Source organism: Terrapene carolina, unplaced genomic scaffold, assembly GCF_002925995.2.
Source record: "Terrapene carolina triunguis isolate 2854851 unplaced genomic scaffold, T_m_triunguis-2.0 Scaffold35022, whole genome shotgun sequence".
Lineage (NCBI taxonomy): Eukaryota > Metazoa > Chordata > Testudines > Emydidae > Terrapene > Terrapene triunguis.
The window spans coordinates 13,319,396-13,337,176 of NW_020699373.1; the positions used below are offsets into that span (position 1 = coordinate 13,319,396).

The following is a 17,781-nucleotide window of genomic DNA, read 5'->3' on the forward strand; positions in this document are numbered from 1 at the left end:
AAAGGCATTGCCAGAGAGATTCCCTGGAGGACAATCCATTACGCTCCTCAACATCTGTGGGGTAACGTTAGCCCTATGGAAAATCCTGCTCGCGAAATCTGGTGCAAGGCCCTAAACAAAGCTCGGTGCTAGTATTAAATATTCATCACGTCACCCTCTCTTGTTACATCCAGAGTCTCCACCAGAAATGGAATATCTCAACCGATGGAGGGATTAGGACATAGGCTCTTGAGGGTCTTTATTCTGCTCTCTACTAACTGTGAAATGAAGGCACGAGAAGTATTGAGAAATGAGTAAGAAAATTAGCTGACAAGGCTTTTTCCATCAGATATTTACAGGTAGGGGAGATTTCTTAGTAAGAATTTTAGAGGTTATCCTGATAGGGTTCTGAGAACCAAACTGAAAGAAGCGTTATCAAATGGAAGAAGTGATCTGAGCACGGAAGAAAACACTAAAATGATCGGATTTCACAAAGCGACAGAACAATAGAATTGAGAAGGGTGATCTGAAAAAATATATCATTGCCATTCGTGCAAAAAAAAATTAATAATCCTCAAAAACAAAACATCTAAACCAACAACAGGGAAATGCCCATTAACCTGAGATTGAAAGCAACACACTTCAGCTACACCCATAGGGCTTAATGCATGCCTCCCGGCCCGGGGCAGCTGCATTAGACGTGTGTGAGTGTGCAAGGCAGAGTGTGTGCACAAGTGAGCAATACTTGTGCTACTGCTTCACGTGTGGGTTGCAACTCGGAATTTGGGCTTTAAAATGTGATGGGCGAAAACAGCAGCCTGAGGAGACATGGGGTAACGGCTGATGGCGATTACATTTCTGTATCAGAGATAAATATTGCTAACGTGGCTTGGGGAGTCAGTGACTCTTTACTGGTATATAGGAGTGTATTACTTTGCATAGCATAGCCATATAAACTAGACACCCAATACTGCAGCGATTTCCAAAGCCAACTACAGACTTTAGCATGGCAGTGTGTCCTTAAGCAGAGTTAGAATCTCAACAGATAGGTTTATTTTGTTTGCACTGGGGCTGTCTATTGTTCAAATGTCTCTCTCTCTCTCTCTCTCACACACACACACACACACACACACACACACACAGGTCAAGACTCAGCTGCCAACAACATGGCCAACAAGCAGTGAAATAGCCTCAGCAAACATGCTTGCATAAACATGTAAAACAGAAGAAGCTCTAGAGGTCCAGGTCCCATAAGGATGCTAATAAAAGACCCAGCAAAAATGTATGGCAAAACACTAAAAGAGGGGTAGGCAACCTATGGCACGCGTGCCAAAGGCGGCACGCGAGCTGATTTTCAGTGGCACTCACATTACCCTGGTCCTGGCCACCGGTCCAGGGGGCTCTGCATTTTAATTTAATTTTAAATGAAGCTTCTTAAACATTTTAAAAACCTTATTTACTTTACATACAATAGTTTAGTTATATATTATAGATTTATAGAAAGAGACCTTCTAAAAACATTAAAAATGTATTACTGGCACGCGAAACCTTAAATTAGAGTGAATAAATGAAGACTGGGCACACCACTTCTGAACGGTTGCCAACCCCTGCACTAAAAACTTGTACGCATCATTCAAATGTGATCATGTATTTCTACCCAAGCAGGGCCTGTTCCAGCTCCCAGTGAAGTGACTACAGATAGTCCCGTTGATTGCAATGTGCAGTAGACCAGGCCCTTAATGCGGTCTTTTCACTTTGCACAATTGAATCTGCTTGTCTACACATGGTGTTGTTCCTGATTAACTTAGCTAAATGGCTATTAGCTAAACAGGATCAAGAAACTCTAGTTCTGGAATAACAGCATCCAGCCATGGAGTTAATCGGGGACCACCACCATATGTAGACACGCCCTTAGAGTGAGGGCCAAATTCAGCTCTGGTGTAAGCAGCTATAACGCCACTGAAGACCAGGTAGTTGCATCACTTAGGGTACGTCTTCACTATCCGCCGGATCGGCGGGTAGTAATCGATCTATCAGGGATCGATTTATCGCGTCTCGTCTAGACACGATAAATCGATCCCCAAACGCGCTCCCCGTCGACTCCGGAACTCCACCAAGGCGAGAGGCGGAAGCAGAGTCAACGGGGGAGCCGCAGCCGTCGATCCCACGCCGTGAGGATGGGAGGTAAATAGATCTAAGATACGTCAACTTCAGCTACGCTATTCTCATAGCTGAAGTTGCGTATCTTAGATCGATTTCCCCCCCCCCCCCAGTGTAGACCAGCCCTTACTCATCCTGTCAGGCTCATGTATTGCAGCTCACCTACTATGCAGCATTACATTACTCACAGTTCTGAGCTGGGCACTGGAGGACTAGAGTAGCTGCAAAGGACCTTATTTACAGGGGCGAGGGGTGGAAGGAAGATCTCATCTCCAGTGAGAGGCAGGAAGTACAGAAGAGACATCGTCATCTTCATGGTCTCATTTTTTGCCTTGTATATGGGGGAAGTGGAGCAGTTCCACTCAACTTCTTCAGGTCTCTGACTTGCCAGGTACATGTGCTTAGAGGTTTGTTTTTCCCTTAACACCAGGCATCTAAAAGTAATTTCCTGATGCTTAGCTGGAGCTGACATTTGTGTCTTGCCAACATACCCTGCACTAATCCACTCACTTTATAATCTGCACACACACACACACACACACAAACCCTGTCTCTCTCTGCTTCTCAGCAAAGATTTAGTAGCAGATGCTGCAGAAAGGTGTCATATTACTAAGACTTAATTTAAACCAATCATTTACGCTCATATTTCAAGATGTACTGCAGCATAGTTTTTAAAAATGAACTACCTGCTCACCTATTTTGTGATACGTTACTGTTGCTTTTTAAAAATAATTTGTTCATTTCAGGCTTGACCCTGGAGATGCAGTTATGGGAACTGAGGTTTCTCGACACCTCACAGCTTCAGACCTTTACATTTGCCCATTCACAAAGTCCAGAAAGTTGCAAAGGGTCTCCCAGTTACTGGTGCAAATTAGCAAGGTGCTACTGTATTCCCAAAGTCAGAAGCTGCTCCTTTGCGCGGATTCAATCTTGGATTTCATGTCAAGTTGATGAACCAAGAGTCTGGTGTAAATATCTGAACATCACCCGATGAATTGAAGACAGAAGTACAGCCAGAACTCTGGTTTTTACTTTCTATTTTAACATAGTTGTTGCATTTCAAATTATCCACTAAATCTTGACCTCATTCATGTCCTGTTTTATTCGCCCACCAAATGTTCTGAGTTATACTACCATCCCCACCCTACTAAACTTCGTATTCTTTAAAGAGTCCAAACGACTCAACTGATTCTAATCAAACTTTGTCGTATGAAATTGATGGTAGTTTCTTGGCTAAAACCACTTAAATCCCAGAGTGAGTTTTTATAGCCAACGTTATAGTCCTGTAAAAGCCAGGTGTATAGTAGAGGTGTTGCCTGACCCTTGACAGTTGCAGTTTCCTAGATTAGAGATTTCTGCATTTTCAATGCGTAGCTGCTTGAAAGCTTTGGGCGATGCCAAAGGGGTAGCATGACTGTGTGGATGAGAATATTGCCCATTGGAGAACTTGAGGTGCAAACCCCACTTGCAGAATGTGCTGCCACTTGGCTAAGCTGTATCTGCAGCAATAGGTCTGGTACCAGATCACATTACCACTTGTAACCACACACGCAGCTCTGCTCAGTCATCCGCTGGGTGACATGGAAGCACAGGGAACCCAAGAGGCACCCCCATAGAGGAGAGAGAGACAGACATATGTTCTGGAGACTCTTCCCAGACTGCCCTAGGAGCAGGTGTGGAGCCAATAAACCCAGAGCTGATTATTACCCTTGTTCTGATGATCTCTCCTTATACTGGTTTTGTAACAGGTCCAGCCAGGTGAACCCAGAAACTGTTCTCACCGATAGGTGGAAAGGGATGAATATCTGAAACAGTATGACTACTTTCTATATAAACAAGATCTTCAATTAGAGAGACTTTAAAGCAGGGCTTTGATAGGCTTGAAATATAAGAATAAATGTGATCGACACAGATAAAAATTTAAACACAAAAATGAGCCACTTACAATTCACACAGATCATGATGATTACAGCTCTTGAGCATCATTCAGACAGACTTCTATTGTTTCCCCCCCGGCACCTATCAGCATAATATTTACACACTGTACAACAATTAGAGATAACCCTCAGGGTGGTGACATTCTCACACCCTCCCTTGTTCCTTGTGTGCATGCTTAGGGGTTTGTAACAGCATGAAACACCGGGAAGTACAGGGGACAACAAGACCGGAATGTTAACAGGCCTCATTCCCTTCCAGCCGCCTGCCACTCACTCAGGCAGATACAGAGCTGTGCACACACAGCGTTTTCCATGTGAACTCACATTTGTTTTTCCAGTGGCACAGTTGGATCTACTCTCTCTCCCAGGATCCCACAGAATTCCGGGCTGCCATGCTTGATGGGTTTGAAGCCACCTCCTGGCGCTCGGAGCTGTCGACGCCTGTCACTTGAAGGTGAAGGAGAAGATTGCCTTTTCTCATTCCCGTTAAACTGGGCTGCAAGAGATTTGTAAGAGACAACAGTTACCTTTTCAGAATCTACTGACAAAAGAATTCTAACAATGATGACCAGAACTGCAGCATTTTAGAGGGCTTTATGCTTTAGAATGAGGATAAATATGCGTCTCTGACATGGGATTTAGTGGTTTACCCAAGATGCTTAACGTAACATGGAGCCTGATAGTTCACATTACAGTCCTAAAATACTGCATCAGATAACTTAGTCCAGTTGTTAGACAACCATCAACAGTGCTTGTTTTCAACATCTGACTTGCATCTCCATCACATTTAACTGCTCAGTGTGGAGCAATTTGCATTATACTGAAGAGACTTATTTTCGCTTGTTTTAGGGATGTGATTCAAACATAAATCAGGTCAGAGAAGATGCAAGAACCCAGTTCCTCTGAAGGTATATGGAATTGCTTGGACAATGATCCAGGCGAAAACCCGGACAGTACATAGTTACATGAATACTTCAAATGCACTGACTGATGAGCAATAATTTAAAAATGCAGCCAGGCAGTGTTTGGGAAGACCAGGGGTTTGGGACCCCTCAAGGGGTCGCGAGGTTATTACATGGGGGGTCGCGAGCTGTCAGCCTCCACCCCAAACCCCGCTTTGCCTCCAGCATTTATAATGGTGTTAAATATATAAAAAAAGTGTTTTTAATTTATAAGGGGGGGGGTCGCACTCAGAGACTTGCTGTGTGAAAGAGGTCACCAGTACAAAAGTTTGAGAATCACTGGGCAAGACGCTTGTGTCTTGAAATAATGGGGTAAAATGAGTGACAAAACTAAAAACGTCATTTGCCCGTCTCTCACGTGGTGGTCCCGCCAAAGCAGAGTGTCAGTTCTGGAAGCCTGTGATTTCTCATGGCATTGCAACATCAGTAACAGAAAACACACTGAAATAAGTGCTCATAAAAACTATACTTAAGAGTTTTAGGGACCATCACAGTGTCATTATTTTTATCCAACCCCACGTATTGATAGCTGTGGTCCTCCAAGGAAGAAGGCACAGATGTGGTCACAGAGGTTTTAATATCTACATTCCCTGCTCTAAGTTCCTGGGTCATCTTTCCTGGGTCATCTTCCCCATAAAAAATGGGAGTGCTGACTCTGCTGCTCCGGAGAGATTTCTCAAACAGCAGCAGCAGCATGAAGCTGTCACGTTTCACTGCCGCCGACAGCTTTCTGAATAGCAGCTGCAAAACTGTCCAGTCTTGACAGGCACATGCTGCTGTTGCCGGACAACAGGTTGAGCAGCAGCAGAGGCACTGGAGCTGCCTGGCTGCAGATTCAGGATGGCCGCACTGCACTGGTTTACATTCAGCTCACATTTTTGATTTTCTCCTGGTAACAAAATGGGTTAAAAAGCTTAATTAAAAAGCACACCTCACGTGCAATAGAAATTGATGTCAGAGCCCCATGTTTGCCAGAGAGCTGCCCGCTCACCTCTGGAAGAGGATTTTTCTTTCTCTGCTGAAGATCATGAATTATTGATTCTCAGCAGATCTGTGGACCCAGTGCAACACAAACCAGTCTTTCCAAGGGTTTGGAATAGGGCAACGATCGTAAATTAAGATCAGTGGTTACCTGCTGAGAAGTTCGACAGCAACCATAGGGAAACAGTCATATCAAGAATGTTCCTGGACATGCTTGGTCGGTGCCAGATGCTAAAAACCCACCTAGTGCTCCAGGGCAATGGTATTACCATGGCATAAGTTTGCAGTGACTAACATGGAGAGTTTGGAATGGTTTGTACACACCCTGCAGCTTTGCATCCATGACACTTTGTTAAAGCCAGCCTGGATGACCAGCTGAGTCACCATTTAATTGACAGGACAGGAATCAGCATGACCCAGCACAGCCAGAATTCAGCTTACTAGGATACATAGCATGCCAGACGTATATTTGGTACGAATCACAATTGCTGATCTGATCCAAACTATTTACATATTACATGCTCAGGGGCGCTAGCCAAAGTGTCCTAGGCGTTATGCAAATCTCAAAAGATTGCACTTAACGAAACAATGAATGTGGGAAAAGGGAAACAACATTTTTTTTTTTTTACTTAATTTGCAATTTTAAAAGGTTTATCTTATCAGTTGTAAGATCAATTCCCAAGTGCCCCTCTACCTCGGCATTATAAATTAGGGGCAGAAGTGGGTCAAACATATTCATACATAACCTATTTCCTTCTCGCACTGGCAAATTTAGCGTAGTTACTGCAGAATGAGTTACTCTCCAAAAGAAGATGAAATAGCGTGTGCCACAAACAGCCAACACATAATCAGTTATTATTTCCACTAGGAAAGAAACAAACACACTAAGCTGCTGTAAAATGGACATCATCTCTCTACTGGGACTCTGTGAATGATAATGAACAAGTTTTATGCCTCCAGCCAACGAGAAATATCCTTAAAATAAATATTTTATTTATTCTAGCCAAAAAGAGATAACCTACCACTAAACAGTAATATTGTTATAGCAATACGGTATTTAAAATCAGTGTCTATATACATTCCTTGTGCAAAAATCTCCTGTTTAAATTCCAGAGGCACTTGCATATTCTGTTTCTGGCTGGTGGCCTTAGGCATCTGATTCGGGCACCTGGACAACGTGTGTCTGTGTGTGTAGAGGCAGTACAAGCTTCCGAGCTACAGCTGGTTGAAAGTCTGAATTTCTGTTCTGCAGGAAATTTGGAGGGGGGTGGGAGGGAGAGCCTTCCATTTTGGAACAAAAAGTAGAAATTTCAAAAAGGTTGCCACAGAAGGGAAGTCTGAAAAAAGTAAGTTCCTGGAGACAACTGCAGCATTTCTGGGGCGTGACAGCACTTTGCAGTGTTCTAGCAATCCAGCCAGTCCTGCGGTGCTATACGGGTGAGGGTACGCGGCGAGAACATGGAAGTAACGGCTCAGGCCAAAGGTAACCGTTTCGAGAATGAGATAATTGGTATTAATAGGAATGGATGCGTTATTAATACGTAAGAATATTCTAACCTATAGAGTAAGTGTAATCCAACGATTTATCTGGATGAGGAAAAAAAGATTTGTGCATGGAAGTTTGGGCACGGATATGAATACTCAGTATAGTGTCAGGAGCCTATAAGAGGGCAAATCACCATGCGGAGAGGATTCTTTTTCCTTTTCTTTACCCTTAAGGCCTCTCTTGTTTTGGCTATCAGCTTAGCTTTTGCAATACAGTTTAACGACTAAACACCCGATCCTGATCTCCACCATCTCAAGAGTGGAGGATCCTGGACCATCGCACTCATTGGGCTGGTACTTTGTCTCCCACGACCAGGCCCCAAGGAAGGGTGTGAGTATACTAGTTTAAGTGGCTTTGTAAAGGGATGATCATAGAATATCAGGGTTGGAAGGGACCTCAGGAGGTCATCTAGTCCAACCCCCTGCTCAAAGCAGGACCAATCCCCAGACAGATTTCCCTAAATGGCCCCCTCAAGGATTGAACTCACAACCCTGAGTTTAGCAGGCCAATGCTCAAACCACTGAGCTATTCCACCGACCCACCCACAAGGGTCTATAGTACTGTACTACTTCTTCGTGGCTCTGTGGTTTGGGGTGTTAACTCTTTCCTTTATTTTCATAAAAATCTCGAAAGCCTGGCTTTGTCCTCAGTGTGAATGTCCTTGCCATACACCCCGAGGGTCCAGACAAATGATTGAACGCTTTACATTCTCTCATTCTGTAGCCTGTTTTGGGACAAAAACCTAAGTATCTTCTGGTCAGATCACTGGCGAGCCTATAATAAATCAGCCCTATAAAAATCAGGTTAACGATGGCTTGTTAGGCTTCTCGGCTCCTCGCTTTCTGCTAAGGCTGATGGGGCGCAGGACCGGTGACTGAGCCAGGAGCCTCGGAGCTTGGACTCAAGTTCATTAAAAATGTTAGAAGTGAAACATTTTGATTATTTCAAAATATTTCCTCCCTCGTCTCTGCTGGGGTAGAGAACAAGAGAGGAGGCTGGGTGGTTTTGCTTCCTAGTAGCTCTTTCTCCCCTCTCCTTCACCAATAGAAGGGAGAGGACAGAGGTCAGTTTAAAGTGAGCTGCCTGGGAAGACAAGTTGAGCCTGAAACCTTTTTGCAGTTTTATGGAGTATCGGGCTAGTAAACCAAATATTTCCTTTAACACACACCTGGCTCCGTTTTCAAATTTCAAAATGTTGACGACGTTTTGAACGTTTCAGCCCGTCCTGTTGCTGACACTTTTACGATAAGAAAACTCACCTGAGCGTTCTTTGTGCTGCATAGAGCAGCAATAAAAGGGCAGAAATAGATTTTTAAAAAATAATTTGCAAGTCACTGTTCCAGGCTAGTTGCACCTGTCGCCTCTCTGGTTTGTCTGAGCACACCCTCAGGTATTGAGGCTCACGCTTTCCCCTCTCCTGTAGATGGGGACGGGGGGAGGGTTGCAATTCTCCACTCTGGTCGAGGCTACAGTGCCCTGCAGGTCAACTATGCTTATCCGGCAGGTCCAACTGGCTTCTGAACCTATGGTTCTTCCCTGTGGGAGGGAGTCTGTGACCAGCTGTGAATAGAGTGACCAGCCAGCTGCCTTAAACCAACATATTGCTTATTCAGCAGTAGAAGCAAAGCATTAGCGGGAAGGATTTTAAACTACATGCAGCCTGCACATGTGTCCATCTGACCAGGCCCTGATGGTAGCCTACACAGGCTTAGCTTCCCTCAGACCCCAGCAGGAGCCTGCTTTCCCTGAACAGCTACCTAACGACCTTTGGGAGGGAAGGAGAGAGAGATCCTCACAGCCTAGATCGAGTTCCTTTGTTCTGCTCAGGTCCCAGGCATTGGGCCCTGATTGTTCACACCAGCTCCCCGGACTCAGCAGCAGGTCCAGCCAGACTCCTCAGAGGCAACGGTCCCTCGGGCGTTTGCTGTGGGGTGGCTCATTCGGAGTCAGTTTCCTTTCTGCTTGCTTTTCCTGACAGCCCCCTATTAAACTAACCCAATACGTTCAGACTGACAACATCCACTAACCCGGGCGACACACAGGAGTAATACGTTATTACGCAGCAGCTCCATTGCCATCATGATCCCCTGAGCATTCTAACCACACCCTGCCCAGGCTGGCTCTGTAAGGACTCGATGGGACATTGACTCAGAATGGCCACACTGGGTCAGACCAAAGGTCCATCTACCCAGTACCTTGTCTGTCAACAGTGGCCAATGCCAGGTGCCCCAGAGGGAATGAACGGAACAGGCAATAATTGAGTGATCCATCCCCTGTCACAGAATATCAGGGTTGGAAGGGACCTCAGGAGGTCATCTAGTCCAACCCCCTGCTCAAAGCAGGACAAATCCCCAGACAGTTTTTTTACCCCAGTTCCCTAAATGGTCCCCTCAAGGATTGAACTCACAACCCTGGGTTTAGCAGGCCAATGCTCAAACCACTGAGCTATCCCTCCCCTCTGTTGTCCAGTCCTAGCATCTGGCAGTCACAGGCTAGAGACACCCAGAACATGGGGTTGCATCCCTGCCCATCCTGGCTACTAGCCATTGATGGACCTATTCTCCGTGACAGAAGCACCTGCTCCTGGAAGATTCCATGAGGCAACCTTGGGGGCTGTGCTATGGGGCACACTGGTCCTCAACCAGAGTTGGCTGCTAAGTGCAGCACAAACACCAGCCAACCCGACACTCCTTCGGGCTGGCAAATCTCTGGCTACAGGAAGAGATTTCTGACAGTTGTAGATTGTGTCTTCTCCCATCAGTGAATCTAGAGAGCAGACTCTGCCCATACCATTTCAGGTGTAAATCTATCTGCAGGATCAAATGTTTTCTTGAGCAGTAATTGAGTGGGTGATAATTCTCTGCATTTCTTGCGGTTCTTCTTTTGTTTTCCAAATCTCAATTACTCCACAGATCAAAACCATCTACCAGGAAGGCCCAGCATTTACCGAGTTCACACCACTGGAGCATTTGCAGCTTGGTTTTGGAGGATTAGTCAAAATCGGGAGGCCTAGAAATGAGGATTCCTGCAAGACCTGCCTGGACTCCAATGGCACTTGTGCGACAGCAGCTGGATCAGGCCCAAAGCCTGCACTTTGAGTACTAATCAGTGCCAGGGCCGCCCAGAGGATTCAGTGGGCCCGGGGCAAAGCAATTTTGGGGGCCCCTTCCATAAAAAAAAGTTGCAATACTATAGAATACTATAGTCTCATGGGGGCCCCTGCGGGGCCCGGGGCAAATTGCCCCACTTGCCCCCCCCCCCTCTGGGCAGCCCTGATCAGTGCAAGGCTCTATTTACCTCTTAGGAAACTAGCCACTCTTAACATGAAACAAAATCCCACGTACCATTCAACAACCGGGCAGGCTTCGGTAATTCAGAAAGTGCTCTAGTTCAAACCGGAATTCATTCGGGCGAGTCCTATGGCCTGCGTTGTGCAGGAGGGCAGACTATTCGTATTACTGATACGAACATAGAGCCTTGAAGCCCCAAACATGGACCGGGACCCAACAGTGCTGGGTGCTGTACCAGTGCAGAACAAAAGGATGGGCCCCAGCCCCCAAGAGCAACAGTCTAAGCAGATGATCACAATGCCCCTTCTGGGCTTACCTCTGTGAGTGAGTGCTTGAAGGAGATTTTCTAGCCCAATGTAGTGAATAGAACAGTCACCCTATGGGACAACCCTACAGAGTTACAGTTGAGAGCTCCTGTTTATAGTTCACCTATATAAACATTTATTCTTCACAGAAATTGAACGTGGTACAATATCATGAAACCGTGTTAGACAACAGCTTGAAGCTACGCTCAATGACAATACTGACACATTCACTTGCAACAAATAATCATAACCCTATATTTTAAAGACAGCAAGTGGCAGTGACTGACAAGTATAATTACAGAAATCTCATTCACCTAAATCAAAGAACTCCCATTCAGAACACTATAAAAGTGCTGATAGGAACCAACAAAAGATTCAAATGTATCGTAATACATTTTAATTAAATTTCTTTTTGTAGGATGTAATTTTAAACTGGCAATATTTTTAATTTAGTGGATCTTCATAAAAGATAACTGTTGTAATCCCTTAAAAGAATATTTACATTTAGACAAATCATAAAACCAAACAGTAATGACGGAATTAATTACAGCCACATGCAGCAAATTAAAAATTAATCTTAATCTAACACATTCCAGAACAAAGAAATAATTGGTGCAAAACAAAAGCTGTGTTTTTTTAAAAAAAAATTAATTCAACATTCAAACAGTAAATACAATATCAGAGAGCACCAAAGAGTGCATTAAAAGCTTCATTATTACTGAAGAACCAGACTCCCCATGAGTTGTGTGAGAGACCTAAGGGGAAAGAGGTAATATGTTAAGGAGACCAACTATTTATTGTTTTGGTCAAATATAACTCATTGATCTTATACTATATGCATAGAATATAAAGAGCATTGTCTAGTTTGACACACACACGTGCACAAACACACGTAAACTCAAGATTATTTTTGAATAAAGCCAGGGATATTGTATTTTCTACGTATTTTGTACTCCTAGTTCAAAAAGGTTTCAGTTTGTCCAAGTGTACTCAGGTGTGATCTCGCTTTACATGGAAGTGGTGCGGTACTGTACACTCACACAGTAAGTATTTGATTTGCATTCTCAGCGTTGGACAAACAATGAAGTCTCTGTTTTAACATTTCACATACGGCCTCAAAGAAAAACAGTGTTTGGGCAGCACACAAACACCACCCTTGTGTGGGAAGCTCACAATAACTGATATTATTCTTTATGGTTGGAAAATGACCAAACTACTATGTGAGGAATGATAAGAACTTTAACGTAAAATGAGAACCGTGTGCACTACGTTGCACAAGTATTACAGAAAAGCTGGAAAGTGATACATGTCCCAAAAGAATCCCATCTTTAAACGTTGGTTATGTAAATGCATCTGTCATTTACTTGACACTTACACCATGTTTTACACACCAGCATAGCATTTCCTTTCTTTAGAAAGGACTTTAGCACAGACAGCACACCACACAGGCAGAGGAGCATGTCCAGCCCTGCCTATGGCTTGGGTAAGGCGGAAGGTCAGAGCGGAGGATTCCATTTGGCCTTAAAAATCTACGTCCATGGGATTTTGCTACTTAGCTTTCACCTCTGCTAAGCGCCTGCGTTGCCCTGCAGAATTTCATCCAAAGTCTCCTAGCTAAATGAACGCTGACGCACGGAAACGTGTCACCCTGGTGATCCTCGCTCAGCCAACTCCTCTCTACTCCAGTCCTCGCTCACCCCTGGATTAACGGCCACTGGTGTAACCCAGGGCACGGGGCTCCAGCGGGTCAAGTCTGCCAAGAGAGGGGCTGCTGCAGTTCCAAGCACCTGGAGCACTTTCTCCACCAGAGGCCCACAGCAGGCCAGCACGGACCCAAGAGCAGGCCTGGCCGGAGTGGCTGGGCAATATGCTGAGGCCTGGCCCTCCAGGAGCACTGAGGAGAGACTCCAAATGAGAATTAGAACTGCCCTCTCCACCCAGCCGGACCCCTAAGGGTGGGGTCTGTGGTGCGAACACCACTCGCCTTTTGCACCAGCAGGGTGGATCAAGCCCCATGGGTGCTGACTGCGTTGGGTGAACTGACGCACAAGCTCAGTGGGGCAATATTGCTCCAACTCCCTGCCACTCCCGCACTGAGGGGCTATGTCTGGGTAACTGCTTGGAACTAACTGAGGGCTTGTCCACACTTACACTTTATAGCGCTCTAACTTGCTGGCTCGGGGGGGTGAAAAATCACCCCCCGGAGCTCGGCAAGTTTGAGCACTTTAAAGCGCTAGTGTGGACAGGCTCCGAGCGCTGGGAGCCCTCGGAGCTATTCCCCTCGTGGAGGTGGATTACTACGAGTGCTGGGAGAGCTCGCTCCCTGCGCTCGCGTGCGACCACACTCACACTCCGAAGCGCTGCCGTGGGAGCGCTCCCGCGGCAGCGCTTTGAAGTGTCTAGACGTAGCCTTACTGCTCACAATGTGCACAGGAGGAACAACAGAACAATGAGTCTCTAGAGCATCAGGAAGCTGCACGACAACTCACTGATTTGCTGTCTCCTTTTTCCTAGTTAATCTTTAACACCTCTTCGTGAGTAATGCAGCACCTACTCTGTCTGTTATGGAAATGTGCCCACCGCTCACCTACAGTGCAATAAACCAATACACCTGCCATTCAATAACGCATGGCAGAGAGTCCGGATCCCAGCAAGGACCCTGAAGCCGGCCACTCTGTTGGCATCACAAAATCCTGCATAGGTTTTATCAGGGCAAGTGGAAACAACCCTTCTGATCCTCCAGCATGAACAACAGCCTGCTTAAAACATAAGCAAAGGAAAACCAGAACCTAGGTCCCGCCTAACCAAAGACCTGCTGACGCAGACACTGTAAATTACAACCATTTGGTAGATTCTACATAAGCCTGTTTGTTGCGTTTGATAGTTTCATCCATATATTATCTTAGAACGAGACTGTAAGCTCCTGGGGCAGGGCCCATCTGTGTGTTCTTTGTTCGTACAGCGCCTGGCAGAAATGGGTCCATTCCCGGGGCCCCTAGGTGCTACTGCAATACCAATAACCAATAACAAAGTAGAGTTCCATGAAACCAGGGCCTAAGCCACAACCCACTGAAGTCAATGGAAAGACTCCTAGAGATTTCAAAAGGGCTTTGGATCAGGCCCTTAATAAAAAGCTTGCCCTAGTCCAGGACATTCCTTAAAGCGGAACAATGAAGAAGCCACTACAAACAGCCAAGCAACTCACTGGCTACTTATTTATTTGCTCTCAATGACTCTGATCTAAATTAGTCTATTGACAAGTTACAAAATTCCCAACCCCACCCCAGCCACACACAATCTGGCCTGTAAAAATCAGGAGCGGTTTATGCCTCTTATCTCACCCTTGGGATAGAGCCTGCCATCCGAATTGTTCTGACAGTTCTATTACTAGCATACGCACCAGAACACAACCCGGCTTGCTCTCCAACAGCCATGCTAACAAGGGGGAAACAGTAGTTCCTCTCCTCCCCACTCCATGCGACAGAAGAACAGGGGGGAGGGATAGCTCAGTGGTTTGAGCATTGGCCTGCTAAACCCAGGGTTGTGAGTTCAATCCTTGAGGGGGCCCATTAGGGATCTGGAGTAAAAGTCTTTCTGGGCATTGGTCCTACTTTGAGCAGGGGGTTGGACTAGATGATCTCCTGAGGTCCCTTCCAACCCTGATATTCTATGATTCTAACTAACGCATTGTAGGAGCGGCTTGTTTTTTTAAAGCCATCTTTGTGTTTGTGTGGGTGTGATCGAGACAGACAGATGCGCACACATTTCCGAGGGTGTACGCTACAACTGAGGGTGTACATTACAGCCAGTCATTAGGCTTGAAAAAAACATATAATAGAAAAAACAACAAAACACAGAAAGGCGGCAAAGAGGCAGAAGGGTGGCAAAGAGGCAGAAGGGTGGTGTCTGCTCACCTAACCTGGCACGGACAATCCCAGACAGCCAAACGGCACTATGCTATGGCGCACGACAGCTCATGCCATGTGCTTCTCCACGACGTCTGACATACATCCTGTTACACACAGAAGAGGGGCAGTAATGATCTTTTTAGGGAAAGGTACGGTACTGAAGTACTTAAGCCACAGAAAAACTTCCCCAAGATTGAGACACTTGGTGGAGGTGATGTGGGAGATTATCAGCTGCTTCTTTACAATTAATCTAGTCCTTACTCGTGCCCAGCTGAATGGTCTTTCTCCTCCTGCAGAGCAGAGGATGGCTCTCTCGGGTCGAACTGCATTCCACGCCCTGGCTGGCTCTGCAATGTGAATAGCAAGCACATTGCAGAACCCACCTGGTGATGCAAGTCTGGACAGATCGTGCCGTTCATTACCTCGACTGGAGTGCGAGTTTTACAGTCTGGTAGGAACGGACGTGGAAATGGCGGACATGCAAGACCCCTGCTGACTGCAGCCAAGGTGGCCCGTAAGGCTGATTAAACCCACAACATCCTTCTGTTCCTATTGAGATGCGGTGTCATTTCACTTCACAAGCAGCGCAGGCGGCAGCTCTGTGAAATCAGACCCTTCGGATCTGCTCTCTGTTGCTGATACTCACCAAAAGCCAAATGCTCCTAATCTTTTATGGCATCCTGGGAATTTAAACAAGTGACTGCACTCGCCTAGCCAGCCAGGGAATTACACTGATGGTCAAGGTTACCGGAGAGACTATTCACAAACCCAACACCCTCCTGCCCAGCCGCCAAACGAACAACATGCCAAAAGAAAAGGAGCGAGTCAGCATACCAAGCGTACCGCTGAGCAGCCTCACAACGCGATAGAAATAGCACAGATTGCAGAGAATGCCAATTATAGGTTTAGATCCTGAAAGCACCTATTGCCACGTACTGCGCAACTGAAGCTAATGGAGCTACAACTGGTCAGAAGCATTAACCCCCGGAGCGCTGGCAGAATATTGCCCTTAATTTGGAAAGCTACATCGACGTATTCTTACTAAGCAGTTCGTATAAAGCCAAGATTCCCTTACAAAGACCAGGTTTATTTTGGAGCCTTAGTACAGTGTTACTCTAGCAACGCATCTGATTAACAAGGAACTTTCTTGATGAACTCCCATTGTTAGGTTCTTCGAAAGCTTTCCCAAAGTAGAACTCTTTGGTCTTCCCTCTCTCAGGACTGTTCCCAGCTCAGAGGGGATTTTGTTTTGGGAAGCTGAATCAAGTTTTCCTTGGTCACTGGTGTGTTATTCAAACATGAAATAAAAATGGAGACGCTTGCACCCTGGTAACACCAAGGCTTGAGCATGTGAGTTTGCATTCACACGTGTGCAACAGTTTCACAAAAGAGGGAAGCTGAATGCAAACTTACTTGTACGTTTAAGTGTTAACAGAGCCAGAGAGCAAGTCATCATTGTGACGTTGTGCAGTCTACATGGTTTTATAAAAATATAATAATAAATCAATATAATGTAACTGGGATAGATTTAGAGAAAATACGGTAATAAGTGATATAATGTAACTGGGATATGCTTCATGCAAAAGGTCTCTTGTAAGGTATCATTACAAAGCTTATAATCTACTGAGTATGATAATCTGATTTGTATCAATGTACCACTCTTGTATCTAAAACTAGAAATATAAAACATAACTCTGAGGGCCTATTGTAATTATGTAGAGTGTGGGCCATTAAGGATGGTTTGGAATCTTGATGACTCCCATTGTCTGCAGATGGCTGTATTTACCTTTGAGTCTTCCTGTATATGTGTGTGCTGGCAAGTGAGTAATGAAGTCTTGCAGTGACATGTGATCATGTCACCTGAACTGGAATCCATCTTTAACCTGGTGCTTTTCCAGTGAGGGGGGGTGGAAACCCAGAGGGACAAAGGATTCCCGCCTTATGCAAAAGATATATAAAGGGGTGGAAGAGAACAGAGAGAAGGAGAGGAGCCATCATGGAGAAGCCCCTAGATAACACCTAAGCTGGAACAAAAGCTGTACCAGGGGAAAGAATTGTGCCCAGGCCTGGAAGGTGTCCAGTCTGAGAAAAACTTACTGAAGCATCTCTGAGGGTGAGATTATCTGTATTTAGTTTGATTAGGCATAGATTTGCGCATTTTATTTTATTTTGCTTGTGACTTACTTTGTTCTGTCTGTTACTACTTGGAACCACTTAAATCCTACTGTCTGTATTTAATAAAATCACTTTTTATTTAGCAATTTACTCAGAGTATGTATTAATACTTGGGGGAGCAAACAGCTGTGCATATCTCTCTATCAGTGTTATAGAGGGCGAACAATTTATGAGTTTGCCCTGCATAAGCTTTATGCAGGGTAAAACGGATTTATCTGGGTTTAGACCCCATTGGGAGTTGGGCATCTGAGTGCTAAAGACAAGCACACTCCTGTGAGCTGTTTTTGGGTAAACTTGTAGCTTTGGGACAAGTAATTCAGACCCTGGGTCTGTGCTGAAGTGGACTGGAGTGTCTAATTCAGCAAGACGGGGTGCTGGAGTCCTGAGCTGGCAGGGAAAACAGAAGCAGGGGTAGTCTTGGCACATCGGGTGGCAGCTCCCAAGGGGGTTTCTGTGATCCAACCCGTCACAATCATTTCCACACTAACGTTTACATTTTTCAGCTCCTAGACCTGCTCTAGGAAGAGAGCGCGCAGAG

General features: G+C 45.4%; 1 protein-coding gene across 1 annotated transcript in view; it reads right to left on the bottom strand.

Annotated features, from left to right (window-relative positions):
* LOC112117649 (SH2 domain-containing adapter protein B) overlaps positions 1-17,781 on the bottom strand; it is a 136,702-nt gene that overhangs the window by 32,575 nt on the left and 86,346 nt on the right. The window contains exon 4 of the mRNA XM_024215686.3: positions 4,401-4,572. Within this exon, the coding sequence (XP_024071454.1) occupies positions 4,401-4,572 (172 nt within the window). The remainder of the gene's footprint in view (positions 1-4,400; positions 4,573-17,781) is intronic.